Source organism: Orcinus orca, chromosome 20, assembly GCF_937001465.1.
Source record: "Orcinus orca chromosome 20, mOrcOrc1.1, whole genome shotgun sequence".
In the NCBI taxonomy this organism is placed as follows: domain Eukaryota; kingdom Metazoa; phylum Chordata; class Mammalia; order Artiodactyla; family Delphinidae; genus Orcinus; species Orcinus orca.
In genome coordinates, this window is record NC_064578.1 from 9,883,766 (window position 1) to 9,898,409 (window position 14,644).

A 14,644-nucleotide genomic window follows, 5' to 3' on the forward strand; every position below is an offset into this window, starting at 1 on the left:
ATCTCGGGGTTTGAGATAGACCTCAAAATATCTTGAAAACTATTAAGAACTCTCCAGAAAGAAAGATTTCATGATTTAAAATGCATTTGTGGGAATTCCCTGGCAGTCCAGTGGTTAGGACTCAGCACTTGCACTGCCGAGGGCCCAGGTTCGATCCCTGGTCGGGGAACTAAGATCCCGCAAGCCCCACGGTGCAGCCAAAAAATAAATAAAAACATTAAAAAAAAAATGTATTTGTAACATGTATGTGTGTGTAAAATTATACACAGTTTAAAATCAATACTCGTCACCCCATAAACACTAAGACTCAAGAATAATCCAACTTTCATTTTACTTATAACCACAGATGCCAGATAAGCATTTTGACTCCAGTGTCTTACAGAGGACAGAGCAGGGGGGAGCCGGGTCACCCTGGCTCACAAGACCCAAATGTGCATCTCTCTTCCCAACTCCTCAGTGACTTTACCTCGGTCGCTGGAAATAAGCTATAGGGGAAGTACTTATACCACGGAAACAAATATGGGCTTTTCCCCCCAGGGAACTGGTTGTTAAGCATTTACCAGCACACCTCTCTAACGGGATCAGAGTGGGGAAATGACTGGCCAGGCAGCCCAGCGCTCGCCTCCCTTAGGGCATTTCAGGGACTGAATGAGCTGATACTACAGGTATAAGTTGGTTAGAACATGCCTGGCTCATGTTAGGTGCCAGATGCGTGGTTACTGTTGCTGTTTGTTACTGGAATTTATTCCAAGGATAGTTTTACAGAGGAGGATGCTCTTTATAATTACAGGCATACCTTGGAGATACTGCATTGCAGGGTCAGTTCCAGACCAATACAATAAAGTCTGTGTCAGGCTTCCCTGGTGGCGCAGTGGTTAAGAATCCGCCTGCCAATGCAGGGGACACGTGTTCGAGCCCTGGTCCGGGAAGATCCCACATGCCGAAGAGCAACTAAGCCCATGCGCCACAACTACTGAGCCTATGCTCTAGAGCCTGCAAGCCACAACTACTGAAGCCCACACACCTAGAGCCCATGCTCCACAACAAGAGAAGCCACCGCAGTGAGAAGCCTGCGCACAACAAAGAGTAACCCCCGCTCGCCCGCTGCAACTAGAGAAAGCCCACGTGCAGCAATGAAGACCCAACGCAGCCATAAATAAATAAACTTAAAAAAAAAGTCAGTGTCGCACGCAATAAACCGAGTCACACAAATTGTGTGGTTTCCCAGAGCGTATGAAAGTTATGTTTACACTACAGTCTATTAAGTGTGAAACAGCGTGTCTAAAAAAATATACACACCTTAATTAACAAATACTCGATTGCTAAAAAATGCTAACCATCACCTGAGACTTCGGTGAGTCACCAACGTTTTTGCTAGTGGAGGGTCTGAAATATTGCGAAAATTACCGAAACGTGACACAGAGACACGAACTGAGCAACTGCTACTGGAAAAATGGAGCCAAAAGACTCCCTTGAGGGGGAGTTGCCACAAACCTTCAATCTGTAAAAAACACAGTATCTGCAAAGTGCAATAAGACAAGGTCTGCCTGTACAGAAGCCAGATCACAAGAATTTAACAACATCAATGCCCAGTAGGTAATTTGATAAATTACAGTATATCTATACAAAATAATACTATATAACCGTTAAACATCATTGTCTTCAAAAATTTATAAAGATATGAGAAAATGCTCATAAGAATTATGTAGAAAAAACAGTTTACCAAACAGTTAGTGCAATACTTTTTTTTTTAAGCACTTACATAGAAAGACTGGAAGAAAAAAAATCCAAAAATTGCTAAAAGCAGTTAGTCCTGCTGATAGGATTACACTTATACACTATATAATATTTTCCTACAGTCAATGTATATTCCTTGTACAAAAAAGTTCCTATTAAAAAGCAGGATGGAACTTCCCTAGTGGTTAAGAATCTACCTGCCAATGCAGGGGACACGGGTTCAAGCCCTGGTCCGGGAAGATTGCACATGCCGTGGAGCAACTAAGCTCGTGTGCCACGACTACTGAGCCTGCGAGCCACAACTACTGAAGCCCGCACGCCTAGAGCCCACGCTCCACAATAAGAGAAGCCACCGCAATGAGAAGCCCGCGCACCGCAACAAAGAGTAGCGCCGGCTTGCCACAACTAGAGAAAGCCCACGTGCAGCAACAAAGACCCAATGCAACCAAAAATAAATAAATAAATGTATTAAAAATAAATTAATTAATTAAATAAAAAGCAAGATGGCTAAGAAGTTTTTTTGTAGACACTTACTCGACAAAAAACATTTGTCCATTCTCATCAGTTTCTTGTTCCCATCCATAGGGCAAATCTGAAACACAGAAGGACAACAGGTCTATGTGGGGGTGGGGGTGGGGGTGGGGGTGGAGTGGGGTGGGGTGAACTGAAGCCCCTGCCCTTCCAGCCCCAGACCTATCCCACCAGACCAGCAGGTCACGTGCTCCAACTATGGCAGGTACAGAAGGCCCATTACCCCAACCAGACTCTACATTCTGCCTCTTGCTTGGAATTAACACTATTTCATTCTTTTTTTTTTTTAATTTTATTGAAGTATAGTTGATTTACAGTGTTAACTTCTGCTGTACAGCAGTGACTCAGTTTGACATATATTATTTTTCATATTCTTTTCCATTATGCTTTATCACAGGATATTGAATACAGTTTCTTGTGCTATACAGTAGGACCTTGTTGTTTACCAATTCTATATATAAGTTTGTATCAGCTAAACCCAATCTCCCAATCCATCCCTCCCTCACCCCCACCTTCACAACCACAAGCCTGTTCTCTATGTCTGTGAATCTGTTCCTGTTTCGTAGATATGTTCATTTGTGGCATATTTTCGATTCCACATATAAGTGATACCATATGATATTTGTTTTTCTCTTTCTGAGTTACTTCACTTAGTATGATAATCTCTAGGTCCATCCATGTTGCTGCAAATGGTATTATTTCATTCTTTTTTATGGCTGAGTAATACTCCTTTGTACTGGGTTGGCCAAAAAATTTGTTTGGTGTTTTCCATAAGATGACTCTATTAGTGCTTAGTTGTCTAACTTCATTCGAAACAATTTTGTTAGACTGTACTGTGACAGCCGTCATAACAGCATGCCTTTTAAAAAAACATCAAAACTGGTGAATTTTTGTGTAGCCATTTTAATATTGAAGATGGAGGGGAAAAAGCAACATATTCAGCATTGTATCCTTTATTATTTCAAGAAAGGTAAAAACGCAACTGAAACACAAAAAAAGATTTGTGCGGTGTATGGAGAAAGTGCTGTGACTGATGGAATGTGTCAAAAGTTGTTTGTGAAGTTTCATGCTGGAGATTTCTCACTGGACAATGCTCCATGGTCGGTAGACCAGTTGAAGTCGATAGCAATCAAATCGAGACATTGAGAACAATCAACATTATACCATGCAGGAAATAGCCGATATACTCAAAATAGCCAAATCGAGCGTGGAAAATCATTTGCACCAGCTTGGTTACGTTAATCGCTTTGATGTTTGGGTTCCACATAAGTTAAGCAAAAAAAACCTTCTTGACCTTATTTCTGTATGCAATTCTCTACTTAAACGTAAGAAAAATATTCTGTTTTTAAAACAAATTGTGACGGGCGACGAAAAGTGGATACTGTACAATCATGTGTAACGGAAGAAATCGTGGGGCAAGCAAAATGAACCACCACCAACCACAGCAAACCAGTCTTCATCCAAAGGTGATGTTGTGTATATGGTGGGATTGGAAGGGAGTCCTCTAATATGAGCTCCTTCTGGAAAACCAACGATTAATTCCAACACGTACTGCTCCCAGTTAGACCAACTGAAAGCAGCACTCGACGAAAAGCGTTCGGAATTAGTCAACAGAAAACGCATCATCTTCCATCAGGGTAATGCAAGATTGCATGTTTCTTTGATGACCAGGCAAAAACTGTTACAGTTTGGCTGGGAAGTTCTGATTCATCTGCCGTATTCACCAGACATTGCACCTTCGCATTTCCATTTGTTTCGGTCTTTACAAAATTCTCTTAATGGAAAATATTTCCATTCTCTGGAAGACAGTAGAAGGTACCTGGAACAGTTCTTTGCTCAAAAAGATAAAAAGTTCTGGGAAGATGGAATTATGAAGTTGCCTGAAAAATGGCAGAAGGTAGTGGAACAAAACAGTGAATACGTTGTTCAATAAAGTTCTTGGGAAAATGAAAAATGTGTCTTATTTTTACTTAAAAACCGAAGGAACTTTTTGGCCAACCCAATACCACATCATCTTTATCCATTCATCTTTTGATCGATAGTCAAGTTACTTCCATGTCTCGGCTACTGTGAATAGTGCTTCTATGAAGATAGGAGTGCGTGCAGCTTTTTGAATTATGGTTTTTTTCTGGATATATGCCCAGGAGCAGGACTGCTGAATCATATGGCAACTCTATTTTTAAGACTATTTCATTCTTGGGAATTCCCTGGCAGTCCAGTGGTTAGGAGTCCACACGTTCACTGCTGGGCCTGGGTTGAATCCCTGGTCGGGGAACTAAGATCCTGAAAGCCATGTGGCCAAAAAATAAAATAAAATAAAATACTATTTCGTTCTTGATCATTCTTCAACACTCCATTCAGCTTCTGCTTTTCACAAAACCCTTACTGGTTGCTCCAACCAACATGAATTCTCCCTTGAATGAATTCCCAGAACGTTATCTACGCTACAGCAGGCACCCAATACCATTCATATGCTGACTTGTGAAGATTCATATTACAGACCGGTTGCATTTTTTTCCCAAGGGCACATGTTGTCTTTTCAAATGGACCCTCAACCTCTTGAGAGCAGGGACCTTCTTACACTTCTATTCCATGCATGACACACTTACTCAGAAGCACCTACAAGTCAAGGCAAGCTTTACGGAATTCTATCAAATGCTGATATATTTAATTCCAGGATAGGAACCAAGACCAACTTTACAAGCAGTGCAACTACGGAAAAATCTAATGAACTGTGAATTCAAGGCCCCTATTATTTTAATACCTTCTTATTTAAGAAATCATCCTAAGCACTCCACCCCAAGAGCTCATCACTTCCTTCTACCGAATCCTACAAACTCCCCAGAGGGAGAGTCCAGCTCCTGTGACAGTTTTCCCATCTCATCAATGCTTTAAATACAAGGGTCTCTGCTTTATGACGACAACATACAAACCTCCTGCTATTCGCTTTCTTTTCCCAGTTTTCGGATGTTCCCACTGAGTCTTCTCTTCCGTGTGACTGTTAAAAAAAAAAAAAAAAATCCACGGAATACGTAGTAAGTAAAAGTTACACTTCTAAAAATTAATCAATGGCATTAAATTTTTTTTGTCCCCCACGTGATACTCTCTCAAGAGTACTCAAGTCAGACAGTCAGAAAGAAATATTCAGGTTATAAATGTTACTGTTTGCATCAGGTCAAATTCTCTAGTTTGGAAGCAGCAGCAGACTGGGAAAAATCTCCCGAAAACCTGTATCTGTTAGCTGGTGGGGAAGCCAGAGGAAGGGGACTTGACCCCAACTGGGGGTCAACTCTAGGAATCTCGCTGAATCACTCAAAATACCTAGAGATGTGTTTCGTTTTGTACTTGTTTTAGTTTTCGTTTTAGTTTTATTCCAGGATAAGTTGAAAAATTTCAGTCAAATTTATAATGCTGATATGCATGTACCATTTAGATATAACCTTAATCTTCTTAAATGTTTATTCTTTCCACAGATTTAACTTCAAAGTGTTTTTTAAGCACTGATTCCTAATTTCATCCAAGAGGGTAAGGCAGCTCCGTAGGTCAGTCACTCACCTTTGGAGCCTCAATTTCCTCATCTGCATAATAATCCTAGTATTCATCTGAGGAGAATGCTACGAGGATACTGTAAATAAAGGTTTGAACACAGTACTTGGCATAAAAAGCCCTCAAAAGTTCTATTATTTTCAACAAATCAAATATACAAACTAGTCTGATTTCTGCGCCAAACTAGCATTTCATCTCGGAAGAGCACACACAGTTATCAATGAAACCATGGGCCAATAACAGACTAGCAGCACCTGTCAACAGCTGATCCAGTGTGGAGAAAAACATAAAATTACTTAATCAAGGAAACAGCTGCATGTTTCAAGAGGCATTCAAAGTTCACATGCTCAGGCCAAAGTAGAAAATAATACTTAATCACTGACAACCAGATGATAGAATATTCCTTCCCTATCCATGATTTTAAAGAGAATAAATACAGAGAGCTTGTGAACGCTCTTGTAAGACGTTGCACGTCAAAAGCAGGGTCTTTCCAGGAACTGCTGGCTTCTGGTGTTTCTACAAACTAACGGTGGCCAGTACAAGGACAGAGTGGACACTGGACTCAAAAGGCCAAAGACCTGAGCTCCTGTACTGCCTGCACTCAGTGAGCCAGTCTCCCTAGAAGCACATCCACCTCACAGAGCTGCTGCAAAGGTAAGAGACACCATACCTGGGACAGCGACTGGTGAACAATTAGATCCCTGTACAAACAGAGGGTATCAGCAAGGACCAACTCCCACCTGTGTTATCGCCCCACCATCAAACCCTGACTGCAGAAAGGAAGCCCAAACAGGAGTAAGAACCAGGTTACATTTGGTAATTTGGATCCCTTGGAGAAGTTTTTCAACCTCCAGCCTCAGTTTCCCCATCAGTACAAAGGGGAAAATTATGGCCCTACTACTTGGGGTCATAGAGGACTCAGTGAGTAACGTGTGAAGAACTAAGAACCGTGGCTTTGACAGAAAAGGATTATTTTAAATAAACTTTTATATAAAAATTAATTAAAGGGTGTTCCTTTCTCATTGTAATCTAAAATGACTTTTTAATGAACAGAAAATTACAACACATGTCCCCAAATTACCTTATTCTCCTTTAAACAGAAGCCCTTTTTTTTCTTTTCTTTCAGTAAGCTTTTTGTCATTTAAAAAGATAATTAACAGTGATCTTAATTTAAAACAAAGGGATCAAAGTTAAATTCACACCACATTACACGGCTATCACTTTCAAGTATGCTCCTCTAAGTTTTTTTTTTTTTCCTTCCTTAAGCATAGTTTCTTGAAGTTAACTGGGAGACCCAGAGCCACTTGTGGACAGGGGCTCGCCTCCCATCGGGGCAGGCCAGCCATCCCTCTGCTGCCAAGAGGCCCAGGCTTCAGAATAAAAGGGGGGCGAGAGTGGAGGACCCAGGACGGCCCAGGCGACGGCATCCACAGCCCCCATCCCCTGGTTAAGGCAGAGGAGCTTCTCCGGACCGTGCTAGGGAAGGGAGAAAGGCTCATCAGCTCTCTGTGGTAACAGGTCTGTCCTCAGCAGCGTGAACGTCCCCTCCATGGGAGCCCAGCCTGGGGGGCCTTGAGCCAGGGGACACGTGTGTCTTTGAGGTCTGAGTGCACGCTGGGGAGTGAGAGGGAGCCTGAGGGGTTGACAGAACCCACACAACAGAAGAGGGGTGAGACTACGACGGGGTTTCCCGCAAGACCCCAGAGGCCTGGTTGGGAGCTACAGCCTCTGCCCTTGGGCACAACCCTGCCACAGTGGGATGAAGACCATGGAAAAAAGGAACGACTGCAAGGGCAATCTATCAGCCAAGTTGCCCAGACCCCAGGGGACAAGTGACCTTCTAGAATCAGGAGTGAAAAGAAGGATCAGGATGCTTGCAGGTCAGGAGAGATCAAGGGGGACTGCTGGGAATCCAGGGTCAGGATGGGTCGGGGGCATCCTTCCACCCCAAGCCAAAGAACGGAAGGCCAGTAGGACAGGAGAGAGAGTCTGGAGAGAGGTACTCCCACCCCCCAGCTGGGAGCCCGCCAAGCCTTGTCACCACAGTCAGTGTAAACAACAGGGCCAGATACCGGGGTGGGGGGCAGGAGGCAGAGAGGGGCGTACTTTTCAGAGACCGCATAGGCGCCACTGAGTCCCCTGGCCATGGGCTCCCCGGAAGCTGTCAGCAGAGCTGGCTGGGGCGTGTAGGTCTTACCGAGTGAAAGAAGAGCCCCAAGCCCAGACAGTGGATGCCACCCAGGAAGGCAGCAGATGGGAAAAGCCACCCAACACAAGGTGAGGTGCAGGAGGCAGGGTGAGCGAAGGCGAAGGGGCCTCCAGACCGAACGCGAGGTTCCAGGCGAACTTGAAAGGAAGCCAGGGAGCTCTGGGGGCAGCGGCCAGAAGGGAACAGGCCCCACCCAGAGCAGGGGCAGAGGAGCCCCCCGAAGCCGGGAGGTAGGCCGTGCGCATCTTCGTGTCCCCAGGGCCTAGAACGCCACCTGCCCAGGGAGGCCCGCAGGAAACCTTCCCTAGATGAGCTAACAGACTCGTTCCCTGGATTTACTTTACGGCGCCAGGATGCTAAGCATGGGGGATACAGAGGGGAACGAGAAAAGGTCCCCGCCCTCACGAAGTTGACAACGTGGGGAGGGACAGAGAGCAAAACAGTGCCGAGTAGAGCGTAGAAAACTACAGACAAGGGAGAGCAAAGTGGTGGAAGGCAGGCACGGGGCCGATGCAAGGGAACGCTCTCGTGGGCAGTGACATTTAAGCTCAGCTCTGAGGGATGATAGAGCGCTTCAGGCAAAGGCTGAGGCAACAGCAAATGCCCATTCACGAGTTGCCCGGGGCCCGCCAACTGCCCCCTGGCTCCCTGCTGCTAGAAATGCCCCTTCAATTCTCCAGAGCAGAAATCATCCTTCTAAAGACACAAACCCGAGGTCACTCCCTGGCTCCAAGTCTTCAGTGGACACGTGGGTCCTGCTGACAGAGCCCAGATCCTCCGAGGCACAGAAAGGCCTCCATAAACCAACTGTGCCCTTCCTTCCCACCTCAATCTTCATGTTCCTGCACCACCGCACAGGCCGGGCCTCTGTTTCTTCTACCTGGGCTGCCCTCCTGCCCCTGGACCTGCCCACTTCTACCTGTGCTCTAAGGCACAGCTCAGGTGCCCACTGCCCCAGGCACCTCACCACCTACCCACACAGCTCATGCTGAACAGGCTGCCGCTCACTACACACACTGCGTGGGGACCACGTCACTGCACGTCGCTCTGTCCTATAAGACTGGGCACTCATGAAAGTGACAAGCGGTCTTATGTTTTGTACTTTTTTTTTTTTTTTTGCCGCGACGTGTGGCATGTGGGATCTTAGTTCCTTGACGAGGGATCGATCCTGGGCCCCCTGCACTGAGGATGCCGAGTCTTAACCACTGGACAGCCAGGGAAATCCCAACGAGCGGTCTTATTTATCTCAGTAAAACCAATGCCCAGCAAAGAGCCTGGCACAGGATACATTCCCAATGTCTCTTGAATGAACTCACCAAGGTCGTTTCCTCCTGTTTTTCTTTCTAGCAAGCCACCGAAGGCAGCAGAGGCTCACAACCTTGGGCAGATTAGAATCACGTGGGAAGGTTTCACAACCTACCACTAGGGGCGGGAGGCGGGGCAAGAAAATTAAATGAGAATCCCTGGAGGTGGGAGCCAAGAAAAGATAGTTTGTTTCCCAGGTGTTGAAAATCACCGATTTACATCCATGTTTCTCAAAGCCGTAACTGCCTCAGCTGGAAAGCTTAAAAAATAAAGAATCCCTATGTTGGCTGCCTGCTGCATGAGCGTCTCTGTGGAGACCCCAAATCTATAGTTATGATGGTCCCCAGGTGATTCTAATATCAGGCCTAAAAGGTGCTGTCACAGCTGCAGAAATCAGCAAAGACTAAGAGTTATCCAGCATTGAGTATGTTTAGGCCTGTGCTAAGCCTTTACGTACAGGGCCTCAACTAAAACTCTCCAACCAACGTATTTAGCAGATAAGAAACCCGTGACTGAGAGTTATTCCAATGGCCCAAGGTCACACAGTAAGTGGTGGGAAAAAGGGTCTCCTGGTGTTTCCAAAACTTTCCTGAGAACTATAGTAAAGCTATACTAGCCATTTTATATGTATACATATATATATATACACACATAGTTATACTAGGACACTTGCTAAAAACACACACTCCTAGGTCGTCAACCCAGACCCCCCAGAAAGGAGCGGGGCATCGGCATTTTTTTCTGATTTTGGGGGGGCAAAGGGAATGAGGCCGGTCTGCCATCCTTGCACCGTGCAGCGCTGCCTACTGGGCAGCAGAGGGCGCGTATGAGCGCCGCCAGGTGACCCCCGCTGGACCCAGGGCCAGAGAGGGGGATGGCCCGTCCTCAGGACCCCGGCAGCCTTCCCTCTGAAGCTCTTCAACCATGACTTCCACTTCGCCCTCCCAGGCCAAGCCTGAGCGCGAGCCCGCGGCCCTCCCCGCGCAGGTGGCATTCGAAGGCAGCGCGGAGTCCCGGGCAGGTGAGCGGCAGGGTTCCAGCTGCGTCCCAAACCCGGCGGCCCCCCGGCGGCCCCCTTACTTGGCATAGTAAACCCAGCCGTCCTTGGTGGTTCTCTGCTCCCAGCCCGGGGGCAGCTCGTCCTCGCTGTCCGTGTCGTCCAGGCCTGCGTAGCGCAGGGCTGCCATGGCTGCAGAGGAGGCGCCCGGTCACCCGCTCGCTCGCCCGCTGCCGGGTCTCCGCGACCAGAACTCACTCCCGCTTCAACCGAGCGCCGCGCGCCGCGAGCCCCGAACGCCCGCGCCTGCGCACTGTGCCGCCCGGAGCCCCTCCTCCGACTCGGCAGGTGAATCCAGTCTCCGCAATTGCGCAGCTGCCGGAGTCAAAGGAGGCGGGGCCTGAGAAGACCTACGGGGAAAGCACCCAAGAACTTGCACGGCCGCTCGGCTGGAAGTAAAAGCCGGTTGAGAGCTCTGTGGCTCTGGAGATGGAGTCGAGCTTCGACACCTCCCAGCCGCAGGCAAGGGGGCGTGGGCATCCAGTCACGGTCCAGGACTCCGCCCGTTGCTGGGCGACCCGTAATCACTTCCGCGTTGTTCTAGCCAATCCCGCAGGAGCTACAGCAATTGGGCATCCTGGGAAATGTAGTCCAGACCCTGCAGGAATAGAGCGTGGCGCGGAAAGGAAGGAGGCAGCTGCTGGCTTTCTGGGCTATAGCCTCTCCTTTTTTTAGGGCATTCGGAAGAATGAATGTTCCTGCTCAGACACCTTCCAGAGCTTTCCATGACCCAGGCTGATTCACAAACTTTGTTGTGCATGTAAACTCAACGCTGTAAACAGTGGGAAACATTAAAAACACAAATTCCTGCACCTTCTGATGCCCAGTCCTGGAGAAGTTTCTTCTAGCCACAGCGTGGTTCTGTTGATAATAAATGGCCAACGTTTATGGAATTTTCCAGAACATTCCCTGCTTGGAACTTGCTGCCTAGCTCATCGTTACAGGGAAATCTACTGACCGTGATCTCTCTGGCCTAGGTTTCAGAAGAATGCAAGCCTCCGTAGAGGAATTATGTGTTTCAAAGAGATGAAAATGGGGAGAAGGGATTAGCTTTTTATTTTCTTCAAGTCTTGAGACTGATATTGCTTTGGGATTCCTGCTCTGCATGCTCTTTAGGGGAGACACTTGCTTTCCTTTGAAGTTGCCCAAACAAAAGCTAACTTAACGAAACCATATTTCAGTTTTAACAGACCCACTATCCCAACTCAGATCTATCACATCACTCTTTCCAAATCCATGTACATTTAAGTGAGCTACTATTAATCTGCTGCCTTTCTGCTTATCCCAATTTAACCCCTTGCCCCTGTCACCCAAGCCAAATTATTCCTTTGATATGAACAGGAAATTAGGTCACAAAATCCCCTAATGGTGGAGAGGGGGATGCATAGAGTCAAACTGCTTAGACTCGGTTTCTCCAATGATTATCTTCAGCCTGTGCTCTGCTTCTCAAGGACCTACTGCTTAGATTTATCTTGGACCCTTAGATTTATCGCCAGAGCCTCAACTGGCACCTGTTGCCTATGACTTGGCATCATTCCACAGGTGGTGATACAGTATGGTGTCTTCCTCAAGCTGGGTAGTGCTCCACTTGGCAGGATTCTCAACTTTTTGTTCAACCCTCTGCTCTTCCTACCACTTTAAAAGTTCCTCTAGGCTTCTCCTGCCATGGACACAGGGCTCCTCAACTTCAACAATACTGACATTTGGGGCCACATAATTCTTTGTTGTGGGGGACTGTCCTGTGCTCTGTAGGATGTTTAGCAGCATCTCCGTCCTCTACACGCTAGATCCGGTAGCGTCCCCTTTCCCGCAGCTGCAACAACCAAAAATGTCTCCAGGCGTTGCCAATTGTGCCCCCAGTTAAGAACCCCTGATCTACACTGAAGGTAAATCAGGAAATTACTAGCATGTGAATCAGATGCTGAGATTTATCGAAGGCATTGAAGACCGCATTTCTGGCCAGAGATTCACAAGATGGTACTCAGATCCTGCTGGTCGCTGAGTTCTCTAGCATTAACTGAGGGCATCTGCCTCTCTAATTCCTAGTCCATCTGCAGGTGAGAGACATGTGCTTACAAGTCTGGCTGGGTGGCCTGGACACCAATCATGGTCCCAAGTGGTTATGATGACCTCATTTTATTCCTCTCTTCCTACGTCTTACCTGTGGCCTCTATCAGAAGGTCAAAGAAGAAGGACATTCAGGCATTTGGGGACCTGTGTGAGTAAGCATGCCAGATTCTAGGATTTATAGTCTTGGCTTCACTGAAACTAATATTGTTTTAGTTACACTTATTCGACTGCAAGCAACAGAGACTCACTCAAAAGTTTATGATCAGGATGCAAATGAGCTAAATTAGATTGTTGTCACAACCTGTGGGAGCCCAAGGACAGGCCTGTTTTTTTTCTGTCGTGGGTTTCATGGTCTTTTGTTCCTGTTCTGTGTTCATGGGCTAACTTGTTGTTTTTTTTTTAACTCTTTCCTTGCTGGCTTCCTCTATTCATAGTTTCTGCTTCACTTGGACTTCAGCTTGGATGCAATTTTGACTTTGGATCTATCAGAGGGTGAACCCCGTTTAGCTTGTAAGATTATTATGGGTTTGAGGAGTCTTAAGTATGGGAATGAGGCAAGGTCCTCGACATGTGCTTACGAAAGCCTAAAGAATGGTTTCTTATTGTAAAGCCAAGTGAATCACATTGATTATTAGATAGGAGGTTAATAAAAAAAAAAGTCAACATGTGGTTATAAAACTACACACCAGATGGTGCTGTGTACCCACAATTTTAAGGCTAAAGCCCAATTCCCGACAGGGATTTCTACATTTGAATGTTTCTTTTTGATCACTTCTGAAATAACTGATAATTTATGAACAAAAGACTGATCACTTTTCTTCTGAAAGCAGTTTGGCATCACTCATGCAGTGGGCACAAGTTTTAATGTAACACTCCTGAGACCACGTTTCTTTAGTTCATCATCATGACTGGGATGGTAGTCATTTCCTCCCCCTTCAGACACACAAACGCCCCAACAGTTCTGCAAACCTGCTTTAACTTAAGCCACCATTCCTTAGGAAATTAAGTTTTGTTGCCAGACTCAACATGTTAACGAAACCTTGGAAGCATCCTGGCTCTTCTGATAAACTTCTCATGGAAGATAACCAATAAGCAAAATGATTGAACAGGGTTCTTAGGGAAAACTCTCCTGGTTAATGTGGACTTAGGAAGAAGGTGTTTTTGTATTTCACTTATTCAGTCAAACACACAATGAGTGAAAAATAAAACTATGCTATGTTTCTAAGAAAAGCCAAGGAAAATGAAACACCTCCTGCATCCAGAAATCAGTCAGTTAGAATAAAACCAACAGGCAGGCAAAGGACCATGGCTTGAGGGTTCTGAAAGCAGTTCCAACCAAGACCTATAGGTGTGCAGAGATGGGGAGAGTTTTCGAGATAAGGTTTCCTATCATTTATCTTGGGAACCAAACTCAGCTACTGTCACTTACAAGCTGTGTGTGACAGTGGCCAAGTCACTTACCTTATTCCATTATTATCGGCCCAGTTTTTACAGATGAGGAAAGGGGGGCACAAGGAATTGAAGTAGCTTGCCCAAGGTCACTCAGTGAGCAAAAGCCAGCAGGATCTGGGATAGAACCCAAACAAGGGCACTTGCCCCAAACTCATCCTCTCAACCCACTGCCCCACATGCTGCCTTTCCAGAACAGAGCTCCCCGCTGCTGGTCCTCGGGTAGATGCCCAGGGGTTTTCAGTCCTCCATGAGCAAGTGAGAAAAATAAGTAAAGGAAGTGAATTTTTCATAAAGCTAAATATATTCCACTTAAAATACTGCGGGGGTGGGGGGGTCCTATGAGATGACATCTGTTCTTTTACTTTCTGGTATTCTATTCTTTTCCTTTTTCCCAACATGTTTTATTATGACATTTTTCAAACAACCAGAAAAGTTGAGAGATGAGTATAATGGACATCCATAGTATCCCACCTCCAGCACACACACCTAGATGTGGTCATGCTTCACCTTCTGCCAAATGGGCTTTAAAGACACGGAGCTTGATTGCCTGAAACATTAGGAGAGAGTGATTTTGTTTCATTTTGAAAGTCCTTGAGACTGAGTACGAATGCTCATTTTTCTCCTGGGCCACCGGTAGGCACTCTTCCCTGGTGAGCTCATTACATCCATTGCAGCAACTTCCGGGAATTAGACCCTTCCATTTGGAGACTTCATTCGTTTAATTTATGTGTAAAGGC

General features: G+C 46.0%; 1 protein-coding gene, 1 long non-coding RNA gene and 1 other non-coding gene across 8 annotated transcripts in view; 2 read left to right on the plus strand and 1 right to left on the minus strand.

The window, feature by feature from the left end:
• Window positions 1–10,695, minus strand: part of WWOX (WW domain containing oxidoreductase) — a 976,221-nt gene extending 965,526 nt beyond the window's left edge. For 2 of the 6 annotated variants that reach the window (XM_033406433.2, XM_049703840.1), the window contains exons 1-3: window positions 10,409–10,695; window positions 5,202–5,266; window positions 2,272–2,329 (exon numbers count right to left, since the gene is read on the minus strand). In XM_033406433.2, the coding sequence (XP_033262324.1) occupies window positions 2,272–2,329; window positions 5,202–5,266; window positions 10,409–10,515 (230 nt within the window). In that variant the 5' untranslated portion in view covers window positions 10,516–10,695. The remainder of the gene's footprint in view (window positions 1–2,271; window positions 2,330–5,201; window positions 5,267–10,408) is intronic. The other 4 variants (XM_033406435.2, XM_004280121.4, XM_033406434.2 and 1 more) reach the window with 4 other exon arrangements.
• Window positions 1–14,644, plus strand: part of LOC125962758 (uncharacterized) — a 238,612-nt gene that overhangs the window by 16,932 nt on the left and 207,036 nt on the right. The gene's annotated exons all lie outside the window — the stretch shown is intronic.
• On the plus strand, window positions 97–169 carry TRNAA-UGC (transfer RNA alanine (anticodon UGC)). Its single transcript has one exon. It is a non-coding gene; the product is annotated as a tRNA-Ala (tRNA).